The sequence below is a fragment of the Habropoda laboriosa genome, unplaced genomic scaffold (genome assembly GCF_001263275.1).
Source record: "Habropoda laboriosa isolate 0110345459 unplaced genomic scaffold, ASM126327v1 scaffold57, whole genome shotgun sequence".
NCBI lineage: Eukaryota > Metazoa > Arthropoda > Insecta > Hymenoptera > Apidae > Habropoda > Habropoda laboriosa.
Genome location: NW_017100229.1, coordinates 3518793 through 3540657, shown reverse-complemented (window position 1 = coordinate 3540657; position 21865 = coordinate 3518793). Strand labels below are relative to the sequence as shown.

At 42.8% G+C, this 21865-nt stretch overlaps 1 protein-coding gene across 1 annotated transcript; it reads left to right on the top strand.

Moving 5' to 3' along the window:
- The first annotated feature begins 1609 nt into the window (after positions 1-1609).
- LOC108571280 (neuropeptide CCHamide-1 receptor-like) lies at positions 1610-21354 on the top strand. Its single transcript, XM_017933281.1, has 8 exons — positions 1610-1675; positions 17215-17506; positions 17543-17737; positions 18202-18394; positions 18678-18811; positions 19086-19259; positions 19758-20008; positions 21045-21354. Exons 1-8 carry the CDS (start codon positions 1623-1625, stop codon positions 21352-21354), a joined length of 1602 nt encoding a protein of 533 aa, XP_017788770.1. The 5' UTR covers positions 1610-1622.
- The last annotated feature ends 511 nt before the right edge of the window (positions 21355-21865 follow it).

Sequence of the window (21865 nt, the reverse complement as noted above, 5' to 3'; positions counted from 1 at the left end):
TTCGAAAACGGCTCCTCGCTTGAAATTCCACGGAAACTCTTGTGTAATTAGATTTTTCCACGGAGAAGTACGATACTACGAGACCTGTCGCGTATTTTTAGAACAGCCGTCTGTCTGTCAGCGGGAACAGAAAGTCGAAGATTGTTCCGTGTCTGCCAGTAAAACGTCCATTGAACTTCATTATAAATAGGTAGAATATATTTCTCTCTTTTTTTCTTCTTCGTCGAACGTTCGAAATTGTGGTGAATTTTTATTCGACGATTCTGTAAGGACGTTTCACCGTAAGAACGTGAAGCATTGATACCGTAAACCGTGGTCATTTCTCTATAACGCGTCTAAAATCCCTTCTAAGCTCAATCCGCGGAGCGAGAAATTTCACGATCGCCGTGTGAATTACGTTCCTCGCGAACACGGATAAATCAGACGGAAGGAATAATACAATCGCGATGTTTGATTTTCTACATTGTGATCGGTAAAGTTTATCGGAACTCGATGCTAATTTTGGACCAAAGTAAACGACACCGGTGGCCAGTGTGCACCGGAATGTTACGAAGTGACGTGCGAACGACAACTCCGGAGGATTTCTCGTCGTATCTGAAGCGACAGAATAAATCGTTCAACCCTTTGCCGTCACGAGGGAAAGAAATTACGAAAATTCGAAAATATCGTTGATTAAAAGTTGCTACGAATTAATTACGCTACTTCAAAGTCACACGACGCGGCTGTGCAAAATGTTCGAGCGAGGGAGAGAAACTTTTTACATGATCTGTTACAATTTTCTTTTCTTCCCCCTCTTGGTTTCTTCTTTGCTGCCTTTTTACTGCTGTAATCGAGCAGCAATTTAATATTGTCCATCAACGGGCAAGGCACACATACGTATACCGTGCCTTCTAAGCGTCTCTTTACGAACTTTCTTTATTCGTCGCGCCGCTTTTTTCCTTTAATGGCCTCGCGTTCCCTTAGCCTATCACGACACCGACCGTATCGAGGACAATACATATCACCGTGGAATACGACGAGTCGCGTGTTCGTTTGCAAGGGACGAGCAATACTGCGCCCAGTTTCGCCCGAGAAATAAAACCTACCAAAGCGACGGCCTTCTTCTTCTTATTTTTTTTTAATCTAGCTAGAAACACACCGTGTTTATTAGTCGTTGGTACGATTATACGCAGCTGATTCGCAGTAACGGTGTGCAGGACGCGTTATCGATAGCGTTAACAGGCGACAAAGAGAGGAAAGGTGAAGAAAAATTAAGCGTCCTCCAAGCTTCACCGACTTAATTCAACCGCGAGAAAATCGCCTGCGTTTCGTATCGAAGTAACAACGAGGGCGGAGAGATTCGAACGCGTATTCCACCGCAGGGAAAAGGCAGACGAAAAGAGAGAGGAAAGTTTTAACGCGCGGAGATTAAACGTTTCACGCGTCTCGGGAAGATTTAACAAGTTTCTTCTGGCCGTTAAAACGGGAGGAGACAAAGCCTAAAAAAATGTCGAAAACGAGGCGACAGAGGAATCCTTTTGTCTCCGCGTTCCTCGCGAGAATTCTCATAGATTATTTCCGCGATTGCGAGAATTACCGTACGATAAAACGGGCGTTTTTTTAGAAATAAACGAACGGAGAATATGGTGGAAGAAAGAAGAGAAAACACCGAGGGAAATATACGCATACTAGAAATGTACACCATGGTTTTTAATTTCTCTTAATTAATTCACCGGTTTAGTTTCCCTCTTTTTTTACATCGCGTCCCTTTCAACCTAATTTCTTCATCTTCCCTCGAACGATAAAAAGAGCTATCTAACTTTTTATTTAATTCATTAATCGTTGATATGCGTGGAACGTTTTTTCTGTTAAATTTTTCATCTAGAAGATGAAAACTGTTGCATACACGTTCCAGCGTTTATTTAGTCCACGTCGAATTTCCTTTCGTTTATCTACCCTTTGTTCAGGTGTAACGAATGTTAAAGCATCTCGTTGGAGAGAAATGAAAGACATGAAGGCAACCATGGCCCGAATTATGCCGCTTGTACGGTTCACGTAAATGCGAAACTTTTCCAATTCTCTGTATAGATTCTGTTGCGTCGTGGACCTTGATCAACTGTTATGACCAGGAGTCTGGCGCAGGTTGTTGATAGTTCTCGTTGGTTCGAGGTGGAATGAAACTTCGTTGTTGGGTTAGATGCTTTTTTTTATTAGATGTTTTTCTTTCAGTTCGTTGAGATAGATGTTGATGAATGATTTGCTTTCGGTTCGTTGAGGTAGATGGTTGATGAATGATTTGCTTTCGGATCGTTGATAGATGTTTAGCTGAGATTCGGTTATTCCTTTTTTTTTGACGATATGCCTCGTGCACTCGATGTACTGTTAATGTGCTGTTTTGAGGTGTGTAGATGTATATATAGGGATCAGGTTGGTTCTGATTGGTGGTTGTGTTATGGAGGTGGAGAACGTGGTGTGTTCTACAATACTATTGGTCGACGAAAACTGTGACCTTTTGGTAACGAATGTTTTATGGTCCCGAGTGTTTTTGGGACCTATTGTCTGAATGTCGCGCTAGTGAGTCCACGGGGGGTATATGTATTGCGGTCTTCCGAACGTCGGCACCTCGGTCTGGCGGCCAAATGTAACTAAGTGGCTTATTACTGTAATCCGCCGAACCGAGACTTCGTTGCGTCCTCATCAGGTCGCAACAGATTCTTTCCGCGTCTAATTTCCGCGAATGCGAATTTTAATACGGACTCGGCCTCGTTCAATTCCTTCTCCCCTAATTTCCACTCTCTCTTTAGAAGCGAAACATTTGCTCACAGACAAGAATTCGAATGATCAAAGAGAAACAGAAGCTGTTCGAACGCCAGAAACACCGCCCGATACTTTCTCCTCCCTCTCTCTCTCTTTCCACGATATTCGTTGTAATGTCGCGACTTAATTACTGCGATCTAATTGATTCTGGCGTTTTCGTTTCGTTCGCGCTTTTGAACACCTTGTTTTTCGGTCGCAAATGCAATCTGTCACATATCGTTCCAGAATGTTGCTGGTAGTAAAAGAAATTACTTGTCGATATTATTACACAACCATTTCATAGTTCAATCTCGTTTGTTCTATATTATCGATGGAGAACATTTTCACGCATCTCTGTTTCATTTCTAAGGGGATGAGAAATATGTTCTTCCCATGCAGCCTGTCATTTATACGCAGAATGAAAAGTAGATTCGTTATATCTTTTGTATGACTAATTCGTTGTATCTTCTATCTGACTAATTTTCAAAGGGGCGAGAAATACGTTTTACCCGTAGCTCGTAATTCGTATGAAAAATAAAAGGTAGTTTCGTCGTCGATTATCATCAATGCCTTTCTACTTTCCTAAAAGAAATGTCACATTTGTCATAATTCTCGCGTCAATAACGGAGAATGACGAAAGTACTGAAGGAATAGGGTTTTATTAAGGTGTCTATTCCGCTAGTTACAAAGATAACACGACGAGTAAGACTAGTTCGTAGCGCCTACACAGGCCTTATCGTATCTGATCGTATCGTATCGTAGCGTATGTTGCAGACTTCTTCCAGACTCACTCCAAACTGACAGACTGTCAGACTCTTTCCGGACTGATTTTCGGCTGCTTTCCGACTGTATCGTGCTTTTATCCTAGCCCAGCCCGAACGTTCCAGACATTTTTTCTAAACCCTGCGCGTCCGGGCTAGGGTTTTTGTCTGCCTGGTCGCGTTACGTTAGAATATTCTTGGAGCTAATGCTCACATAGGCACACACACTTAAGCCTGCCGGCACGTGCCGATCAGTTGGTAAATATATCGAGAAGATTCGATTGTCCGTGTTCGCGATTTCTTTTATCATGCCTGCTTCCCACAGTACGGATATAAATTTTTGCGATATCATTTTTTCCGGTATCGTTCTTATCGAAAGCTCCGTTGTAAAACTATCGGCCCACTCGAACGAAAATTTACAGAGAAGAGAAGGGATTTACGAGGATCCACCATTGAGAATCCGTGTATCTGTCGCGAGACGATCCGAAAAGTTGGACGAAAGCCGGACGAGAGATATACGCACTCCGACCGGACTGTATTATTTATAGGTAACGCGAAATGAGCCGGCCATAAAAAATTTCCAGCTACGTAATACAGTTACCCCTTCGTGCATTTTCTGTCCACATATTTCATGTCTCGGGACGTGTAATTTAGCAGTGTGCCAGCGAGGTCTCTCCGAGGGAACATCAGCACAATGTACTACAACCATTTCCAATTCCGATCTTTCTTTCCGTCTAAGTCGCCTGTCGCGTTCTTGACTGCCGGAAATTTTTTGATAGGAACAGTGGCGTGCACACTTGTTGGATTAAGAGACGCGAAGATAATAGACCGATGGAAAAGAACAGAGGGTTTGTTTAATCTACATGATTAATTTACCATCTACCTGAGAAATGATTAACGACCGTCGAGTAGGGGAAAAAAACTACTATTTCCCTCGCTATAAAACTGTGTGTACCTTCGTCCGGCGCTGTTTCAACTCGAATGTAACTGGAACAGGCAAAGTTTCGAGTTGCGACGACGGAACTGTGATCAACATTTTCCGTTGTCGTGTTTGATCGATTTATTTGCCGACAACTGTTCGATTATTCCCTGCATTATTTGCACACCTCCTCTGCGAATCAACAGTTTCGAATACAACTCTCCGGAGAGTTGAGATCTCTAACGAACCTCTTCGCACTGTATATCGTACGCGTGTAACAGTCGTTAGTTGATAATGTAACGAGGTGCTATTAAGTGGCGCAGCTATCAAAGTAGATTTTCTGAAATTCTGACTTGCTGGCAATGGAACCGCGGTAAGAAAACGTTCCGGTGGAAACGAGGTTAATAAACACTTTGGCGCAAGTGGCGATCGGAGGGAACAGGTAACGCGAATACATCGGAATAAAGGGAAAGAAGTGGATAAAAATGGAGTTTTTCCGTACGTGATGAATATGTTAGGAATATTTCATCAGGTCCAAGCTGACGCGAGATACGTTTCGACGTTGTAGTTCGCGCGACGTGGCTGAAATTACGATGGAAATTCAGATCGATCGGGAGCTTCCAAGATAATCCCGAGTATTTTGTTGCTTTTTTCTCTATCGTGGCATATTTTTCCTCCAAGAGAAAGCTCTCACGTTCGATTAAGTTTCAGATGTTACTCCCCATTTGGACCCGGATAGATTAATGGCTCGCGACCGATACAGTTCTTCGAGTGTGGGAAAACTCTCGGGAGAGAAGGTTGTTGGTTTTTTGATCAGCTTGCTTCGAAAGTTCCAAAGGAATCTCGTTTATATTTAAAAGAGATTTTTCTCCGGGAACAGGTACTTTCAGCGAGAGATTCTCGCAACAAAGCGATTCTTCTTTGAAACGTTCGCTCGTGACTCGCTAAAAAAGGCCAGATTTATCTCTCGAAAGGCGTCAACGCTAATGACCATTGTTGTCCCTTGGGATCACTTTCGCCAACGGTGGAAAAATGAAACACGAAAGACCTTGCAGATGTAGCAAAGATTTCGCCATATTTCTTTGATTCATGGCTCCTTATCCGTTGCTTCTCTTTAAAAAAAAGGAATTCATCAGCCATTCTCTCGGTGAATGTGTTCAGGTCACGAACGATAGATCGTAAAATAAATCAGGAGAGATTCTTCGTCTTCCTTTTTCTCCCCCTATTTTTACTCGAGAATACGTATTAGCCTCAGTCATGAAGGTTTGCGTTACAATTAAATATGCAGGAAACCATTAGTGCGCCGTAATAGTTATCGTGAGTCGGACTTTCCTGCGACTTTCGGTGACACAACCAGCCGACGTCTCTATTTATGGAAAACGATAAAAATGACTCGATCGAACGGCTGGCAAAGATTAACGATGCCGACACCATTAACAAGGATATCGACTCGACGTGAAATTCAAAGGACGACGCCAATTAGTAGTCAATCTACTTCTCGAGTTTGTGTCATGCCTGACCGAGCCAATTCTAATATCAAATTTGATTGGGATTAAAGAAACCGTGTACCACGAGTACCATAGATTTTCTACCTTTATTTTAATTGCTGCACTCTAAAGATATCCTCCAATTTTTTTTAAGTCACTACATAATCCTAGTATTAATTTGTGATCAACTATTTTCATCGATCTTCTATATCTGAGTTTTTCTACATGGTTGATCTATCTGAAGCTCTCAAATTCTTTCGCCAGACCAGTTTCCTATCGATATAAGCAGCTTTACGACGAGTCAACTGCCATTCAGAGGCTATGAATGGAGAAATTTCCTAAAAAATATAGATACTACAGGAAGGGAAAAAGGCGTAAAGTGGAAAAACAGCATCGGTTGATGGGTTAAATGCAAGTACACGGTACAAAGAGGGACGCTTAGCGAGACACTTGAAGGGAACTGTTTCAGGCGAGGGAAACGCGTCTTCTCTCCCTTTTCCGGTTCATCAGCTCGATACGTGGAAGAAATTTGTTCGATCAGAGCCTATACGAAGCTTCGGGTTCCGATAACCACCTATTACGACTGTCAGCTCCGAATTGAATTGCTTCTAGCGTGACTTTGATCTTTCGTCCGACTGATTTCCACCTTGGATACAAGATTTCAGTGATTTTCCACGGGAAAGTCTAGTAATAGAAATCTGAGGATCAAGGGACCGGGTGATATAGAGGACCTGGATGAAAGTCGAATTTACGACTGTTGGATAGTTTGAAAGGTGCTTTCGCGGAAGTTCCGGTAAGTTTCCCCGTGGCGTTCTGGAATTTTTAAGACGCTTCGCGTGATTAGTTATTCTTTAACTCTCGAGAAAATTAATTAGCGGTTCTTAAGACTTAAACGGCGATTATATATCGCGAATTGCAGTCTCGGGCAGCAGAAGAATTACTCATCTTTAAAATGAAATTTATTTCATATTTCATTTTTATTTCGTTTCTACATTTTTACAAATATGGATATATATTCCAGGACTATTTTTCTGCTCACTTTCCTGACAGATCCGATATTACTATGATGTTTGAAAGGAATTGTATTCAATTTGTCCGGGAAATACGATATTGCTAAATCTACTAGAAAGATTATATACGGTGCAATAGAGTCGATGCACCATTTGGCGAATTTTTCCGGAGAAAAAGGAACCGTTCCGTGTTCTGGGTCACGTTCCCGGATTGCGACAATTGTTCCTAATGAACAGCTCGCTTAATTGACCGGCTAATAGATGTATCTCGCGGACGTGGCATCCGCGAATGTTCCCGTAGGAGTTTGTCATGTTTGTTCAGACGCGTCTTCTCTGAACCGGGAAACTTGTGCGAGCCACGAGGCCCGTTTATTTGACTTTGACGCTTCATGATTGTACCGCGCGTCTTTATGTTACGTAATCTTTCCGACAAATGGCCTCTCGGAAAATTCATCGGCAAAATATACCAGTTCATAGCCACGAAAGTAGCTCGATAAATAAATTTCACTTCAATACACAAATTCAATAAATTCGTTCCTCTTCCAAACGAATATTCTTTAACTGCGAGAGCTATTCGGGGAAGCCGTTCATATTAATTCATTCCCGTGTGTTGTCAAGTATACGTAAACTCGAACGATAAGCTCACCAAGATGATATCTCGTAACTGGACACACGTATTTTTGCGTAAATCCGTGCTTGTGTTCGTGTCACGAGGCTCTAAAACGATTTATAGACTCCTACGAGCCTCGCTCCTTCTTGCGCCATTCATCGAGTATCCATAAAACCGCGCAGAAGAGGCACGTCGACAGAATCATGCCTATTATTCTCTTTCCACTCGAAAGTCCTTCCATGGAACAACCCCGTAGCACCTGTCAGCGTCAAACTTTCTAGATCTCTTCTAGAAGAGAAGCGATAAAATGCCCTGTCCCTTTTCCCTCTCTTTCACTCACTCTCTCTCTGTCTCTTTCGTTGCGTAACAATCCTCCTTTTCATCGTTCCAAGTCAATATCGTGTTTCGAGGAGACAGACTCCGGTGACTTATTTTCGTCGTTTCAATCTCGATTATCCGGTTCAACCCTCTTTCTTTAATTACGAAGCAACACCAGCTTCCAATCTGTGTACACAGAAAAGCAGAGAGAGAGAGAGAGAGAGAGGAGAGAGGCAGTTCTAAGACGAAAACGTCGCGTTCAAGTTCAAAGAAATCCGGTTGTCTATCGCGATATTATTAAAATCCTTTGGCACAACACGCTCGGACTGTTTCACCCTTAGTCCAAGATATTTCACCCTTGGATAAAGGGTGTGAAAGTGAAGGGACGGTTGTTCGGTTGAATGAAATCTATAGGTTTCCAGGCTATCCAATTCTTTCGCCCGCCTGGGAGCGTTATTTTATTCCCCGAGCCTTTCTCTCTCTCTCTCTCTATTTATCTCTATTTCTCTCTCTCCCTCCGTGGGTCGGTGGTGAAAAATCAACGACAACGTCGTAAATGGTCGGCGAGAATAATCGTGGGACGAATAGAACCGGTGAGAGTTTTCACCATCTGGATCGAGTCATATAATTGCGTTTCAAGTGTTTCTCTTCTGTGATCGAATAATCTTCCAAGGTAAATCCGGGAATTCAATTCTTTGTCAGACGATCGAGTTTCCTAATTTACTTCTGCATTGTTCTTGTGCAAGGGCAAGAAGGAATCGATTACGGATAGGTTTGATACAGTTCCAGATGAAATATAAATACGCGGGAAGGATGAGAAACAGAGTGGATCCGTCATATAAATCCGAAGCTCTCCGGTGTTTAAATTTTAGAAGAGGCGCGACGCCACGGAATTTTATTTGTCAGATTGGAAACGAGGCTGCGTGTTCTCTTATCAGTTTTTCCGCTTTCCACTGTATAGAAAAGCCCAGCTGGAATTGTATGTACAGATTGGACAAGTGAATTGCTTCTCTTTTTACGAACGTAAAATACTCGTTCCTCTTGGAATCAAATTTACATCTCAATTTCGAAGATTGCTCGTCTTTTGAGAATACTTTTTTAACCAAATATCAGCAAAATTTTGCCTTCGTTTAATTTGAAAAATTAGAAGCAGAAACTTGAAATTGCAACGAAATCCCGACGACACTGTAGGTAGATTTCAATTTTTGTTCCTCGAGATACAACCTCCCTAAACGAACGTTTACTTTCCTCAATTTTCCACGTTCGTCGGGCTTCAGCTTCCTTCCATTTTATCGAAAATTGTCGCACGTTTTCGGAATGAACGTGGCAGAGATGTCAACGATCGTCCCGGAAACAAAGTTCGAAAGGAACACGAGCAGTTTCTTCCACGGAGTATTGAAAGGATCCTCCAACTTCTACGTCTCTCTCACTCTTTCTCGTTAATGCCTATCAACAGAAACTCTACAGAAAAACGTTTCCAAACTTCCGTTTAATTTAAATCCAAAATTCACCTGTGAAATCGTTCTCAGAACACATCCAGGGAATGTCATTAATAGTGTACATTAAATACCGTTAATTAATGTTCCGCCAAGACGAGCCACGTTTGATTATTCATCCGCGAATCTATTATATCCAGTAGTTTCATTGATACAGAGTCGCCACGCTACTAGATATCGAAATTTCGCGGCACTTGGAATAATACCAGAGGCTTAAACGGCGACATGAACACCAGCGGCGGTGCACAACCCTCTATTGGCAGTCATACGGGGTGGGATTGACGGCGTGGACGGTCAAGAGCAGCCACTTTCTCGACTTTACGAGCCGCCCACTTGACGTTTACGCTCGCACCCTCGTGGAAAACGGCTACAAGGCTGCTGGCTGGCTCGCGCTCGATATTTTTATAGGGATGATCCCCCATAGAGAGCGAGAATCACCCCTGGAGTGACCGTAATTACGAAAACCCTTCGCGTTTAAAGGGGGGCTTAATAATAAAAACGAAAAGGAAGACGAAGAAGATATTTCACGGACTGTGCATGTCATTTTGTATTCAATGGATGATACAATACTCCTCGTTCGTATCAATTTTAAGGTGGAAGAAATTGAAGGGCAATCTTCACTTTCTGACTCGTAGTCAGTCTTCCTTTCATTTCCAACACTGAAAAATTAGAAGATAAAGAGTTCTTTAACTGATCAAAGGGAGAACAATTGTAGAGAGAAGTTGAGAAGACTCTAAGAAGTAAATATAGCGATAACAGTCATTTCAAAGCGAACTATTTTAGTTTAAAATGAATTTTTTTCGAAACGAAGTTCTTGTACTTTTGTGCTCTCTTTGTCTCGTTTCTTTCGTTATTGTACTTTCTTCGTGATTCAATGAGACGACGGTATATTATGTTCACCAAGTACTCAACTGCGTTCTCATTAGGGCAACAATGTATTAATTAACTCCGGGGAAGGCTCGTGAGAACGGCAGAATTCGCTGGTTGTAACTTTTGTCGCGACGTAACTCCCACGAACGGGGGGCACGGCGTTTTTAATTTGCCCTCGTCACGACGTTACCGTGTAAATTCATTTTGTCCAGCGTTCTTCCCTCCTCTTCGTCCCTGGCAACGCGTCGCCGACGCTGAAACGAGAAATTCAATTCGAAACACGGTTCGACCTTTCTCCCTTCCGTTCTCACGGAGAACCAGGTTTCGCTTAGAAATCCCGGTGAAACGCTTGAAATTCCCTGATAGCGATCTGTTAGAGCGACAGGTAAAGAGATATTTGTCGACGATAAAATGGACGTACGTTCGTTGTCTGGATAGAAATTATCCGATCGATTTCTCCGAATACTATTTGAAATGAATTTCTAAGGAATTTCAGAATTATTAAATTAATTTGTTCGATCTGAGGTACTTTCTATCGTACGAATAGACGTTACGAATTTTTTTCGCAAAGTGAATTGATTCGGTGTGTTGGTGAATGTTTTGTCGAGGAAAAAGTGACTAGCAGGCTGATAGCATTGGAATTTCCTTAACATTCTCGGTGGTAATTTCGTCGTCCATGTAGCAGTGACTACGTCCATCAAAAAAACGCTCGATCGATGGGGAAAAATTGCAGTCGCGTGCGGGGAACAATGTCGACCCAATTTCACGACGTATTTCGAGTGTTATACGGGGGTTGCCTCTTCTTTAATTCATCAGAACCCGCCGTACCTTTGTTCCGTGTAATTTATGACACTTTCACGATCCTTTAATTCGTTGTTACTATGAATCGTTTAAATGTTTCAACGGATTGAGGGGAGTACAGTGGTACGACGAACGTCTTAATTGATTCTAAATTCAAGACTCGTTTCTCGGCCTCTTCGTTGGATTATCAGTTCTCTGTAGTATTAGCGAGAATTAAACTTGGGTGCATCAAGGTAATTGTAATCAGTCTGGTAAAAGAGCCCCATTCATCAGCGGGGGTCGTTTAGCGATTATTCGCGTACCTCGACGAGTAGTTAAAAATTGATGAAAAATATAAAAAATATGCCTTTCACTTGATTAATACAATAGATAACCATATTTTACGCAAGATCAATCTTCTGATAGAACGAGGCATTTCAATCTTCCAATGGTCGAATAGAATATTTCCACAGCTTAGCGTACAATTTTTTCATTAACGCACTCCAAAGGGCGAAGATTAATCATTCGACACGATCGATTTCACTGTACCTCGTGTTATCATTCCCTCAGAGTGCGCTGGTTAATTAATGCAACGTGTCCAATGAGAAATAAACATCGCAGAGTAGATGCAATCTTCTCAATGAGAATACGTGTGCAGTGGAAACTGGTTATCTGTGATCAGAGATGCTCGGAGAAAGAACGCAGCGAATTACGAGTCAGAGAGAAGCAGGAAGATTATTCACAGTAAGCTACTGCTATGCAATCGCTATACAAGGGTGGTAAAGAAGCTTGCGAACGTTTGTGAGACTCTCCACGAGCGTAACAGTTCAGTTGTTTCTTTGCTTGATGGCTTTGTCAACGATTTCACCGCAGGTCTGACCAATGTCGAGTTGTACTACTTGCACGACAAGTAAATTTCGTCGCTGGAAATGACACGAGCTTACTCGATGACATTATCGAAGTAGAAAAATTATTTTTGGTTGTAGGAACATGTCAACAGTGACTTGTGATGTTTTTTTTTTTCATACTAGATATCAGGATTCCTTCGCAGGTTGAATACATATTTGAATGGAGCGTTTATTTGTCATTCTACTACTGATTCTAAACCACGTCACGTAGGTGGATCGAACAACTCTGTAGACTAGTGTACAGAATTGCATACTAACATAATAACACCAGGATACAGTTTGATTTATCTATTCCATTACGCTGTGCTACAAAATTTCTCTCCTACTTCAAATATACTTTCGTTCGTTACTTTAATCTAATCCCACCTGAAATCCTCTCTCCTCTTTTCTTCTCTCCATTTAAATCTGCAGTGTGAAGCTCTTACATTTGAACCGATCTAACGTTTATCTTCAAATCCTGAGTCAAATATTAAGTCTTTAATTATCGATCTCTGTTCCCGTGATTAATTAATCATTTCGAATCCTTGCACCTGTGCAAAGTGTGTAATCGAAAGGTTACCGTTTAATTGATATTTTATACAATTTCGGATATTCGCGTTACCTTTCCTTCAGTATTTTTCCACGGTTTTTACGCGTCGATTTGCAGTCCCCGGGTAAATAGCCCAGCTGCAACGGGCAATTATTTACGAATTCACCGAGTGCAAATGATACTAACGGCGAGCAACGTTGCTCAAAGCGCAGGCCATGTGCCTGACGTTTGATTATTTTCCCGGTGTCCCAATTAGTGGTCCCCACGCGAGACCGCGATACTTTTTTCGACCGTTGACGAAACCGGGAGAATTTGGAAAAACGTTTTTACAATTCCTCGAGAGACGAATCATCATCTCATAACGTCCATCATAACGTCCACATAACGTCCATAAAAACGATCGACATATCTCACTAGCTGTCTCATCTTTCAAACATGCTTGGAAAACTTTTCAACGAAACTCTGTGGAAATTTCTTTCTCGTATAACGGACCGCGAAAATGTCAGAGAAGAAATCCTTCGCCGAGAACAACAATAATCTATCGTTGTTCCAGAACGTTTCGTGTCGAGTGTGTCAATGCGGTGCGAAACAAAAAGAAATCGCGGTTTATCGTTTCATCCGGCTTTGCCATAGAAATCCGCGCAACCAGCTGTAACAATTCGCCTAACGCTATCAGCATTTTCAACCAGGCGTTGGTAATTAATTGATTTCCAGAGCGTTTTATCAACGCCGGTTTTCATACCACGATACCGGGAATTTTACAGAGGCTCCTGCTACAAAAGATGTGTGAGCAATTAATCATCGAAATACCTTTAGAAACGAAGCGTTGAAAAATTTCCTCGGCAATTAATCCCGGCAGAATGGCCTCGCGAAACATCGCTCGAAAATGCGCAGATACCGATTCGCTAATCTGCAAGAATGCAAATTGCTCTTGGACGAGTAAACGAGTTTTTCATTCTTCTTCCCTTCTAAAACGCAACGATCGAAGTAATTATCGAGAATGAATCGTTGCGAAGAGCACTATCCGAGTTTTCCCGAAAATCCGACGTCGAACGCCGACGAATTTCTACGAAAATTAAAGAGAGTAGCAAAAAATTTGGTAGAGAACAAAAATTCGCTCGAATGGCTTTTCTCTCGGGACGAAACGACGCAAGTTTGTCGATTAAACGGAACTTTTATGCCCGCGGGAACCGCTCCGCGTGATCGATCGTCGTGCAAATCGATACTCGGAGCTTAATGACGCTAATGACGCTTCGATAGTGTGTATACCTAGCTGAGTAAACCTTTCCATAGGCGTACCAACAAAAAGCGACTTTGTCAGGTTAATTATTTTATATCGTATAATTGTCGGGGTTGTTAGAATTTCTGTACGAAATTTTTTTGCGTTTGAAACAATGGCAACTCGATTCGAGCTGTGTTTCTTCGCATAAACTACCACCTCTAAGGTTTCATCTTTCTGTTTTCTTACGCAGAACGTGTCTGCTGTAACATGTATACGATATCTATAGACCAGCATGCTTGAATGAAGTCGATACGTACCAGTTCGTAAAATCTCCAAGTCCCATAATCATTTCCGGCTCCCTGGGTATCTGTAAGGATGCTTCGTCGAAATGTGACACTTTGTAAAATTTTTAAGTTACGAGTTTGCCAGTGTCCTGTATGCAACCTATGTCGCGCTATGCTTCGAGACTACTACTTGCTGTACACGTTTATGCTGTATAAACTGTATGAAACGTTCGTCTCGAACTGGGAAAAAATTTTATTTCACTGCTATCCTCTTATACTGTGTCCTAAAAAATTTTTTATAACAGAATTAAACTTCGTCTCTGTAGATTCTTAAATTCTTGAATTTTCCAGTGCTTCGGTTACGAGGAGTAAAGAATGCAATTTAGAAAGTAAAGCGATAATTATTCATTATGCAAATGATCCCGTGTCTTAATGGGAAGCTCCATTAAAAGTGATTGTAAACACTTTCCGCAATCCTGCTTGATAAAGCAGCTATACATATTCTGACGGGACATAATGTAGTCCGAAATTATGAGAAGTCCGAATAGCTCTGTGCTTCGTTCCACATTAATCCAGGAAAAACGCGAACACACGGTAGGTGTACACAAGCTTTCGTTGGCCAGTCCCCGCCTGTATATCCTGTTTAATCCTATCCCGGCCGCTATCGCAGTTAGCCTCATTTAATGGTCCAAAATGTCTTGGGCCTGGATTTACGAGTTGCGAGCTCTGTCTTCTCGCGTGCACGGGTTTGAGCATCGTAACGCCGCGTCATTCGGAATAAATACCGCTGTAACGTGGTATCCAATCGGCACAGCAAAGGTTCGTGATTGAAATTGCCGTATAAAAAAGTTTATAGTCCGCGACCCTGGGGCTTTATTAAACTATTTTCTCTTCCTGGCTGGTGGAGGTCGTAAAGCGCGGTTGGTAAAAATGTTTCTGGGATCCATTTGCCGTGGAATCTAACACGAAACAGATTTCGGTCGGATTTAGCGGATTCGGGAGCTCGTAACTTCGCGATAACAAGAAATTAAACGATATTTCAGTTTAAGTAGTAACAATATCTATATAGTCAGACGTTTCACGAGCTACTTTTACACCGTTCCAAAATTCCTTCAATTAGCCTATGTAAATTTACGCCAACTCCTTGGAATCAGGTTGTATTACATACTGCAACATCTCGTTCGCGTTACTTTCACTTGGAAATCGAGTGCAAATGCATCTTTTTTGACGAATGAAATTGGTAAGCAAAGGAGACAAGCTTGACTTTCCCCGGACACAATAAGCGATTCGAACGAGTATTTATCCAACAGATTTCCGCGTGGATGAAAGTGTCAGCTTCTTGAAGGAAAATTAAGCGTCAACCTTGAAAGATTGCGGCGCTTGAGTGAATCACAGCGTGAAATTGTTAGATGATTAGAGTGTCCAGACGTCGGTTTACCGATCCGACAGACGAATTTCACGGAACGTTCCTGGTTCAGGCATGATTTAAAGGTTCCGCTATTCATGCCTGCTTCGCTCGCCAATCTGATTAACATTTCAAGAGCATACCGTCTTTCCTCTTTCACAGGGCAAATTTAATCGTTACGTCTGCGAGGTAATAACGTTGAATCGTAAAACAAAGTTTCACGAGAAATGTCATATCAATTGCTACTCCGTGTCTAGCTGTTAGAGAGGAAAAGGCAAGTTTTCACGAAACGTTCGACAGTAGAAATTCGCTGAAACTACTTCTCTACGATTCCTACGTGTTCCGTAAACACGAGCTTGCATTGTCTTTCGTGGACCGTGCGACAGGGCAACGCTGCAGTATGCTTTTACTATTATGCAGCTCACAAAGGAGCTAGTTCTGCCCCAGGAGGAGAGTGGGAGGATGTAGCTCAGCTGTGTACTCCTTTCTCTGTGACACTCGTACGGAGACAAGACTCCTGGATTTATCGTGGCCATTTTACCGTTCGATTAAAAGCATCTTTCACTTGGAAAAACCTACAGTTTACGGATAAATACTCGGAGTATCTATTTACGTGTCTCGTAAGGAGATTCTCACCTTCGATCCCCGACTAAGCAGCTTCGTGACTCGCCGTTTCACTTAACCTTAATTTAATACCCGTTGATCCCTTCGTGAACCTGGTCTTGGCAAACGTTTAGCGTTATTTCGGACGTAACACGTAATATCCCCCTGTGATTACTCGTCAAAATGAACCTGCTTCGCCTCGAGAATATTCCCTCGAAACCCTGGAAATAATCAACAGCAGAATTCCTCCGAGCGCGAAGTGCACTCGGTTGATAGTTCGGTGTTGTTTCTTTTCCTCTAGAGAACGTAATGCTGCAAAAATATAATGCGCGAGCTCGTTATTGTCTTCAAAGGTAGTTCCGAGAGGGTTAAACGTTCTCTTGAGTGGAAAAGCCACCGCGTTTGCGTTAGGGATGCCCAGAGCAACGAGGAGACGCTTAGGCGCATGTGCTCGAAACATCGGCGGTCTCGCGGTATAATTACAAGCGTCTGAGCGAGTCGTGCACGGGTTGTGAAGCTGCTGTGCGGAGGCGCACGATTGAAAAAAGGAACGCGACACGAAAATGCTCGAGGTTGGTTAACGAGGTCACGTAGGTTAGCGGCGTGTAACCTTGTCGCGGGACGGAAACACACCCACACTCGCAGATTTATCGACGACGCTTTTACACGATACAGAAGGAAGGCGTAAGCGGGTGGAACTCTCTCATTAGAATCGGATTTCAGCTTCCAAAGAATCGTCGTTTCAAGTCGCTTGTTAAACATCGAGCCGAACGATATCTCAATTTCCCCGTAGATACTTCCGTACGTATAAAAAATTTCTCTTCTTTATCGTTGGAAAAACCAAGTCGCGGTTCTATGCGGCGACATCTTCGAGAGAGATTCAATAACGAGTCTGTGGGTCTACTCCTTCGGGAAATCTTTCTCAGGAAGATCGATAATTCTCGTGAATTCTTTTTTCATCCACGAAATATCGATCGATCTTTATCTTTATCGTCGACAATATTCACCCACCTTTTCATGTACCAGAACTGTAGCAGCAACTTCTTAACGAATTCTACGAACTTCCCTGCATCTGCTTATTCGCAAAAATTCCACGTCGCTCACGTACAATTTCCTGCCAACTCCGTGGATTCCTTTCTGGCTACACGCTCCCGCGAATCATTTCCCCATTTACCGCGCTATTCTGCTCCATTTGTCGGGGAACTTTCGCTAACACGGCTCCGTTTCCAATTTCCAGCAGAGCCAGGCCAGTGGGATTCGTTGGAAGCTCGGCGAACCACCGCCCTGCGGCCGCTGGCCAGCGGAGTACGCGATCAAGATGTGAAACGCAACGATCTTTCTTCTTGGAACAAAGGGACCATATACATATATACCGCAGCTACGCTCAACGAAATAGAAGAAACATGTTGAAAACTTGTATAACCGTCTCGCCGCTATCTTTAGTTTCATGGACCACACCGTCAACCTCGACAATTTTCAAAGTGACTTCCGGTATCACGTCAACCACGCACTACACGAGCATAGAGAGTGTGTACAGCGTGATAGATGAAACGATGGTAAAGGAGAACAACAACGAGGAAGAGGAATACACTCCATACGGAGAACGACCGGAGACGTACATCGTGCCAATTGTGTTTCTGCTGATCATGTTGATCGGTCTCACCGGAAACGGGGTGCTAGCGTTGACTATACTGCGGCACAGTAACATGAGGAACGTCCCCAATATTTATGTCTTTTCACTGGCGCTTGGAGACCTCCTGGCACGTGTTCATTCTTATTCTACCAGTGAAGCAAGAATTTCCCCTGTCCCTTTCAGTTTCCCGGCACTCTTCGCGCAGAACGATAGGGAACTTTCTCTTTGTCTCTTCAAGTATTCCTCCGGCTTAGTCTGGGAGACAGATCTACTCAAGAATTCCGACCCTAAACCGTTCCCAACACGCTCGTTACTTCTTACACTCGCTCTGCATTACGCTCAGCCAATTCTCATTAAGCCATTCAGATTCTTACCTTCTCCTCGATTTCCTTCTTTCCGACGAACGGGTGCAATTTTTTTTTAAACAGATGCAACAGAGAACTTTTAAGTATTACAGAGCAGAGCATTGATCGAGAATTTTGTATTAGAAAAATTAATTAACCTTTGAGAGAGAATGAATTACTTTGCTTTAGAATCCCAGTTAACGAAGGTGTTTATTTCCTAAAATGTTCGTTTAACGTTGAACCGCAGGTAATCGTGATTTGCGTGCCGTTCACCTTCACAGTCTACATACTGGACTCTTGGCCGTTCGGTCTGGTGCTCTGCAAGGTGTCCGAGTGCGCCAAGGATATCTCCATCGGGGTCTCTGTCTTCACTCTAACAGCACTCTCGGCGGATAGATTCTTCGCCATCGTGGATCCAATGAGAAAGCTCCACGCTACGGGTACGAGCTTCGATTTCCCATTTTCCCGCCCTTAAACCTCTCCCCGTCCGGGGGCAAAAAAGCACGTAAAGACGTAAAACCCCTCTAGAAGTTAGGTAGAAGCTCCGAGCTTTTATTCAAGCTTCGACTCTAACCCGATTTAATTTATCTAAGGTAACGGGTGTGGGGGGTAATTACAGTTAACGAATTGTTACGAGCCAGAAGCATTTTTCTCGGTAGAAAGGGATCCCTCGGAATATTACCGTGTTCTTTTGTTTTCTTTACTTTACGTTTATTGTTCAAGGTACAGGCAGACGGGCGACTCGTTTCACGGTGATCGTAGTCGCGTTGATTTGGCTATTAGCCATTATGTGCTCGATTCCAGCTTCCTACTCCTACATCAGGGTGTTCAGGGTGAACAGGAACGTGACATTTCACGTGAGTTCAAGCCAGAAAATTCCATAAGACAATTATTTTTATCGTCGTAACTTTTACGATCGATCGACCAAACGACCGATATAACGTACCTCCTTTCTTCCTTCTTCTACTCTCTTCTCTCGATGCCCATTCCCTTCCCTTTGTTTCCCTTGGCAACACCGGTCACCATTATCCCATTTTTATCGTCCAGCTAAATTACGCGCGTTTAATTGATTCCACGATAGAAAGATCCGCAATGTCCGTTGGTGTGTGTGTGTATGTGTGTGTTTCAAAGGCCTGCTACCCGTATCCGGAGGAATTCGGACCGAATTATCCGAAAACGATACTGTTGTGTCGTTTCTTCATATACTACGCTATCCCGTTGAGCATCATAGCGATCTTCTACATACTGATGGCGAGACATTTGATGCGTAGCACGAGAAACATACCTGGAGAGATGCAGTGTCAGGTAAATGGAAAGTTTCTCAATTGAGATTCGAAACGAGAGCAGCTTCTCTCCGCGTACTTTTCCACGGCTATAACAGGCCGTGTGTAATCCTATTAAACTCAGCTGAGAACAGTGGGGAGAAGTTGGGCTCATTGATTCCTCGTTTTTCGCCAAGTTTGTAGTTGATACGCGTACCGGTAGACGAGAAGTTTCACGAGGAATATCCTAGTGATCTTGGCGATTCTTCGATTTTTTTTGTTTTTTTTTTTAGAGGAAGGTAGAAGTGTATTCGCGGCAAACTTGTTATCACACAAAAGAGAGTAGGTACTTGTTCCAAGTTTTAACAGGTTTGTTTCAAAGAAAATATGTTAAAGTATGATACACTCTGTTCAAATTATTTTTAATATGCTTTATTCTTCTAAGAAAAAATTTCCCGGGAAACGTTACCGTGCTAAATGTACGCAAGTACTGAAGAGAAATCGGTTCGGTAATGGTGATTTTGCCAACGATTGAACGCAGGTGAGGCAGGTGAAGACTCGGAAAAAGGTGGCGAAAATGGTGATGGCGTTCGTGATCGTGTTCGCGATGTGTTTCTTCCCTCAACACGTCTTCATGCTGTGGTTCTACATCCACCCAACAGCGCAGCAGGATTACAACGCTTTCTGGCACTACTTTCGGATCCTCAGCTTCTGTCTGGCGTTCACCAACAGTTGTATCAATCCCATCGCGCTGTACTGCGTGAGCGGGTCGTTCAGGAAGTACTTCGACAGGTGAATCGAGCTGAAGCAAAAGTAACACGGTCCTATACGCTGTAAAAGAGATACCGCTGAGTTTTTCATTGCTCGAATCCACGCGTTGTTGCCTGTAGAGAGTATCGAATCTGTTCAATTGAGAAAAGAGCAATTTTCAGAGGTAACGAATATTCATATCTGACGTTAAATGATCTTTCGGTTATTGGAATTGAAGTATATCGAATATCCGATAAAAACTTGGCGGCAATTTGACACCTGGCGTGGAACTTTTGGCCCAGCATCGACCTATTTCCATAAATCCGTCGAACCGATCGGATAAAAATTCATCGATTCCGGAGTAATCGACGTCGATTCGTGACTCCCCGCGACCACAATTAATTTGCAGCACGTTTTACGCTTCTCTTTCGAAACTGATCGCGGTTCTGCTCGTGCAAAGTCCTAACGAATCGGCGTGAACCATGAATATTTATTTCCCTGTACGATCGTCAGTGGGAATAGTATTTTAGCGATTTGAAACGCTCAATTATACACTTTTTTTTAACACTTCATGTTTGACTGATGCTAAAAGTATCGTTGATAATAAGCCAAAGTGTAATAAGCCTAAAGGATAAAGCTTCATTAGTGATGCAGCCTAAGTGTTATTCTATCCCACCTAGAATCTAATTTTATACGGTAAACTTCTCACTTGAATCTCATAAAAATATCGCTGCTAATAGTCTAATGTATCTGACACAAAATAATGGAAGTAACGGGAGAAGCAAAGTAAGAATATTACACATAATCCTAAAGGACAATGCTTCATTAACGACACCAGTCTAAGTGTTATTCTATCCCGCCAGGTATCTCTAATTTTCTCCAGTAAATTTCTCTCTCGTGAATCTCATATCCCCTCCCATGAATCCCTATCACAGGCACGATCGCCTAACGAGCAAACTGAAACCTGCTAATGTTCCACTTCTCGTCTAACCATTTCTTATTAACTTTAACGTTCTCCAACGCTATCACAGACAACTAATAGAGTATGGTCGTTAAAGTGTGCCGAACTTCGCCGCAGGTATCTACTTTGTTGCACGCCGAAGCGGATCCGTAGGCGACATCGTCGCTCATCAGACCTCAGTTCCCGCGGCAGAGGGCAAAGTTGCTCGTTGATCAGCTCCAGGAGGTGTGACTCGCGTCGAGGACAACGTTTGCACATGTCCATCTTGGGTAGCGAAACAAGGACCAGTCTACCGATCAAGGAACAAGACACGACCATTAGTCTAACAGCTTGTCCGAACAGTGTCGAGAAAACACTGGCAAGTCATCGAGATTCGACAACGGAACAACCGATCAGTCACGAGTGCTCGTTGAAATCGAAGGACTGAACGATTCGATGCTTTCTCAACAGCGTGTCTCCTCCTTCCTGTATAATAAAACGAAAGACCAGAGATTCTCAAGTGTCGCGAGAAAATATGTAAACTGGTCGTTCGTGTCGAATGCATTCCTTCACGTTCATTTTCTCGTACAAATCTCATTGTCTCCACTGTAGAATGCCAGAAAGCATCGTCGATACTAACGACGAACAGACGAGGCAATCTGTGAATTGCGTGGACTTGGTCGTGCGAGCAGAAAAGAGACAAACGACGGATGTATAGTTTAAAGAGCACCGATTTTCTGAATAAAACTCGGACGTTCTAGCCTCGATGCTTTTCTCTCACACGTTCTCCATCGTCGTTATCTTCGTCCTTCTTCTTCTCTCTTATTTTTTCTCTCTCCTCGTTTCACGTTCCTCGATAATACTGAATAAAGAATAGAGAGAGAATAGAGAGTCTGCTAATTCGATTTAGAGTCTTACGCGACGTCTCTTATTTTCTCCCTTTCGTCTCGTCGACAATT

Coding starts and splice junctions, on each gene's coding strand:
- LOC108571280 (XM_017933281.1), top strand. CDS start 1,623: ATGGTGGAAGAAAGAAGAGAAAACACCGAGGGAAATATACGCATACTA. Junction 1,676..17,214: donor AATATACGCATACTAGAAAT/GTACACCATGGT, acceptor TCCAATTTCCAG/CAGAGCCAGGCCAGTGGGAT. Junction 18,812..19,085: donor ACAGGAACGTGACATTTCAC/GTGAGTTCAAGC, acceptor TGTGTTTCAAAG/GCCTGCTACCCGTATCCGGA.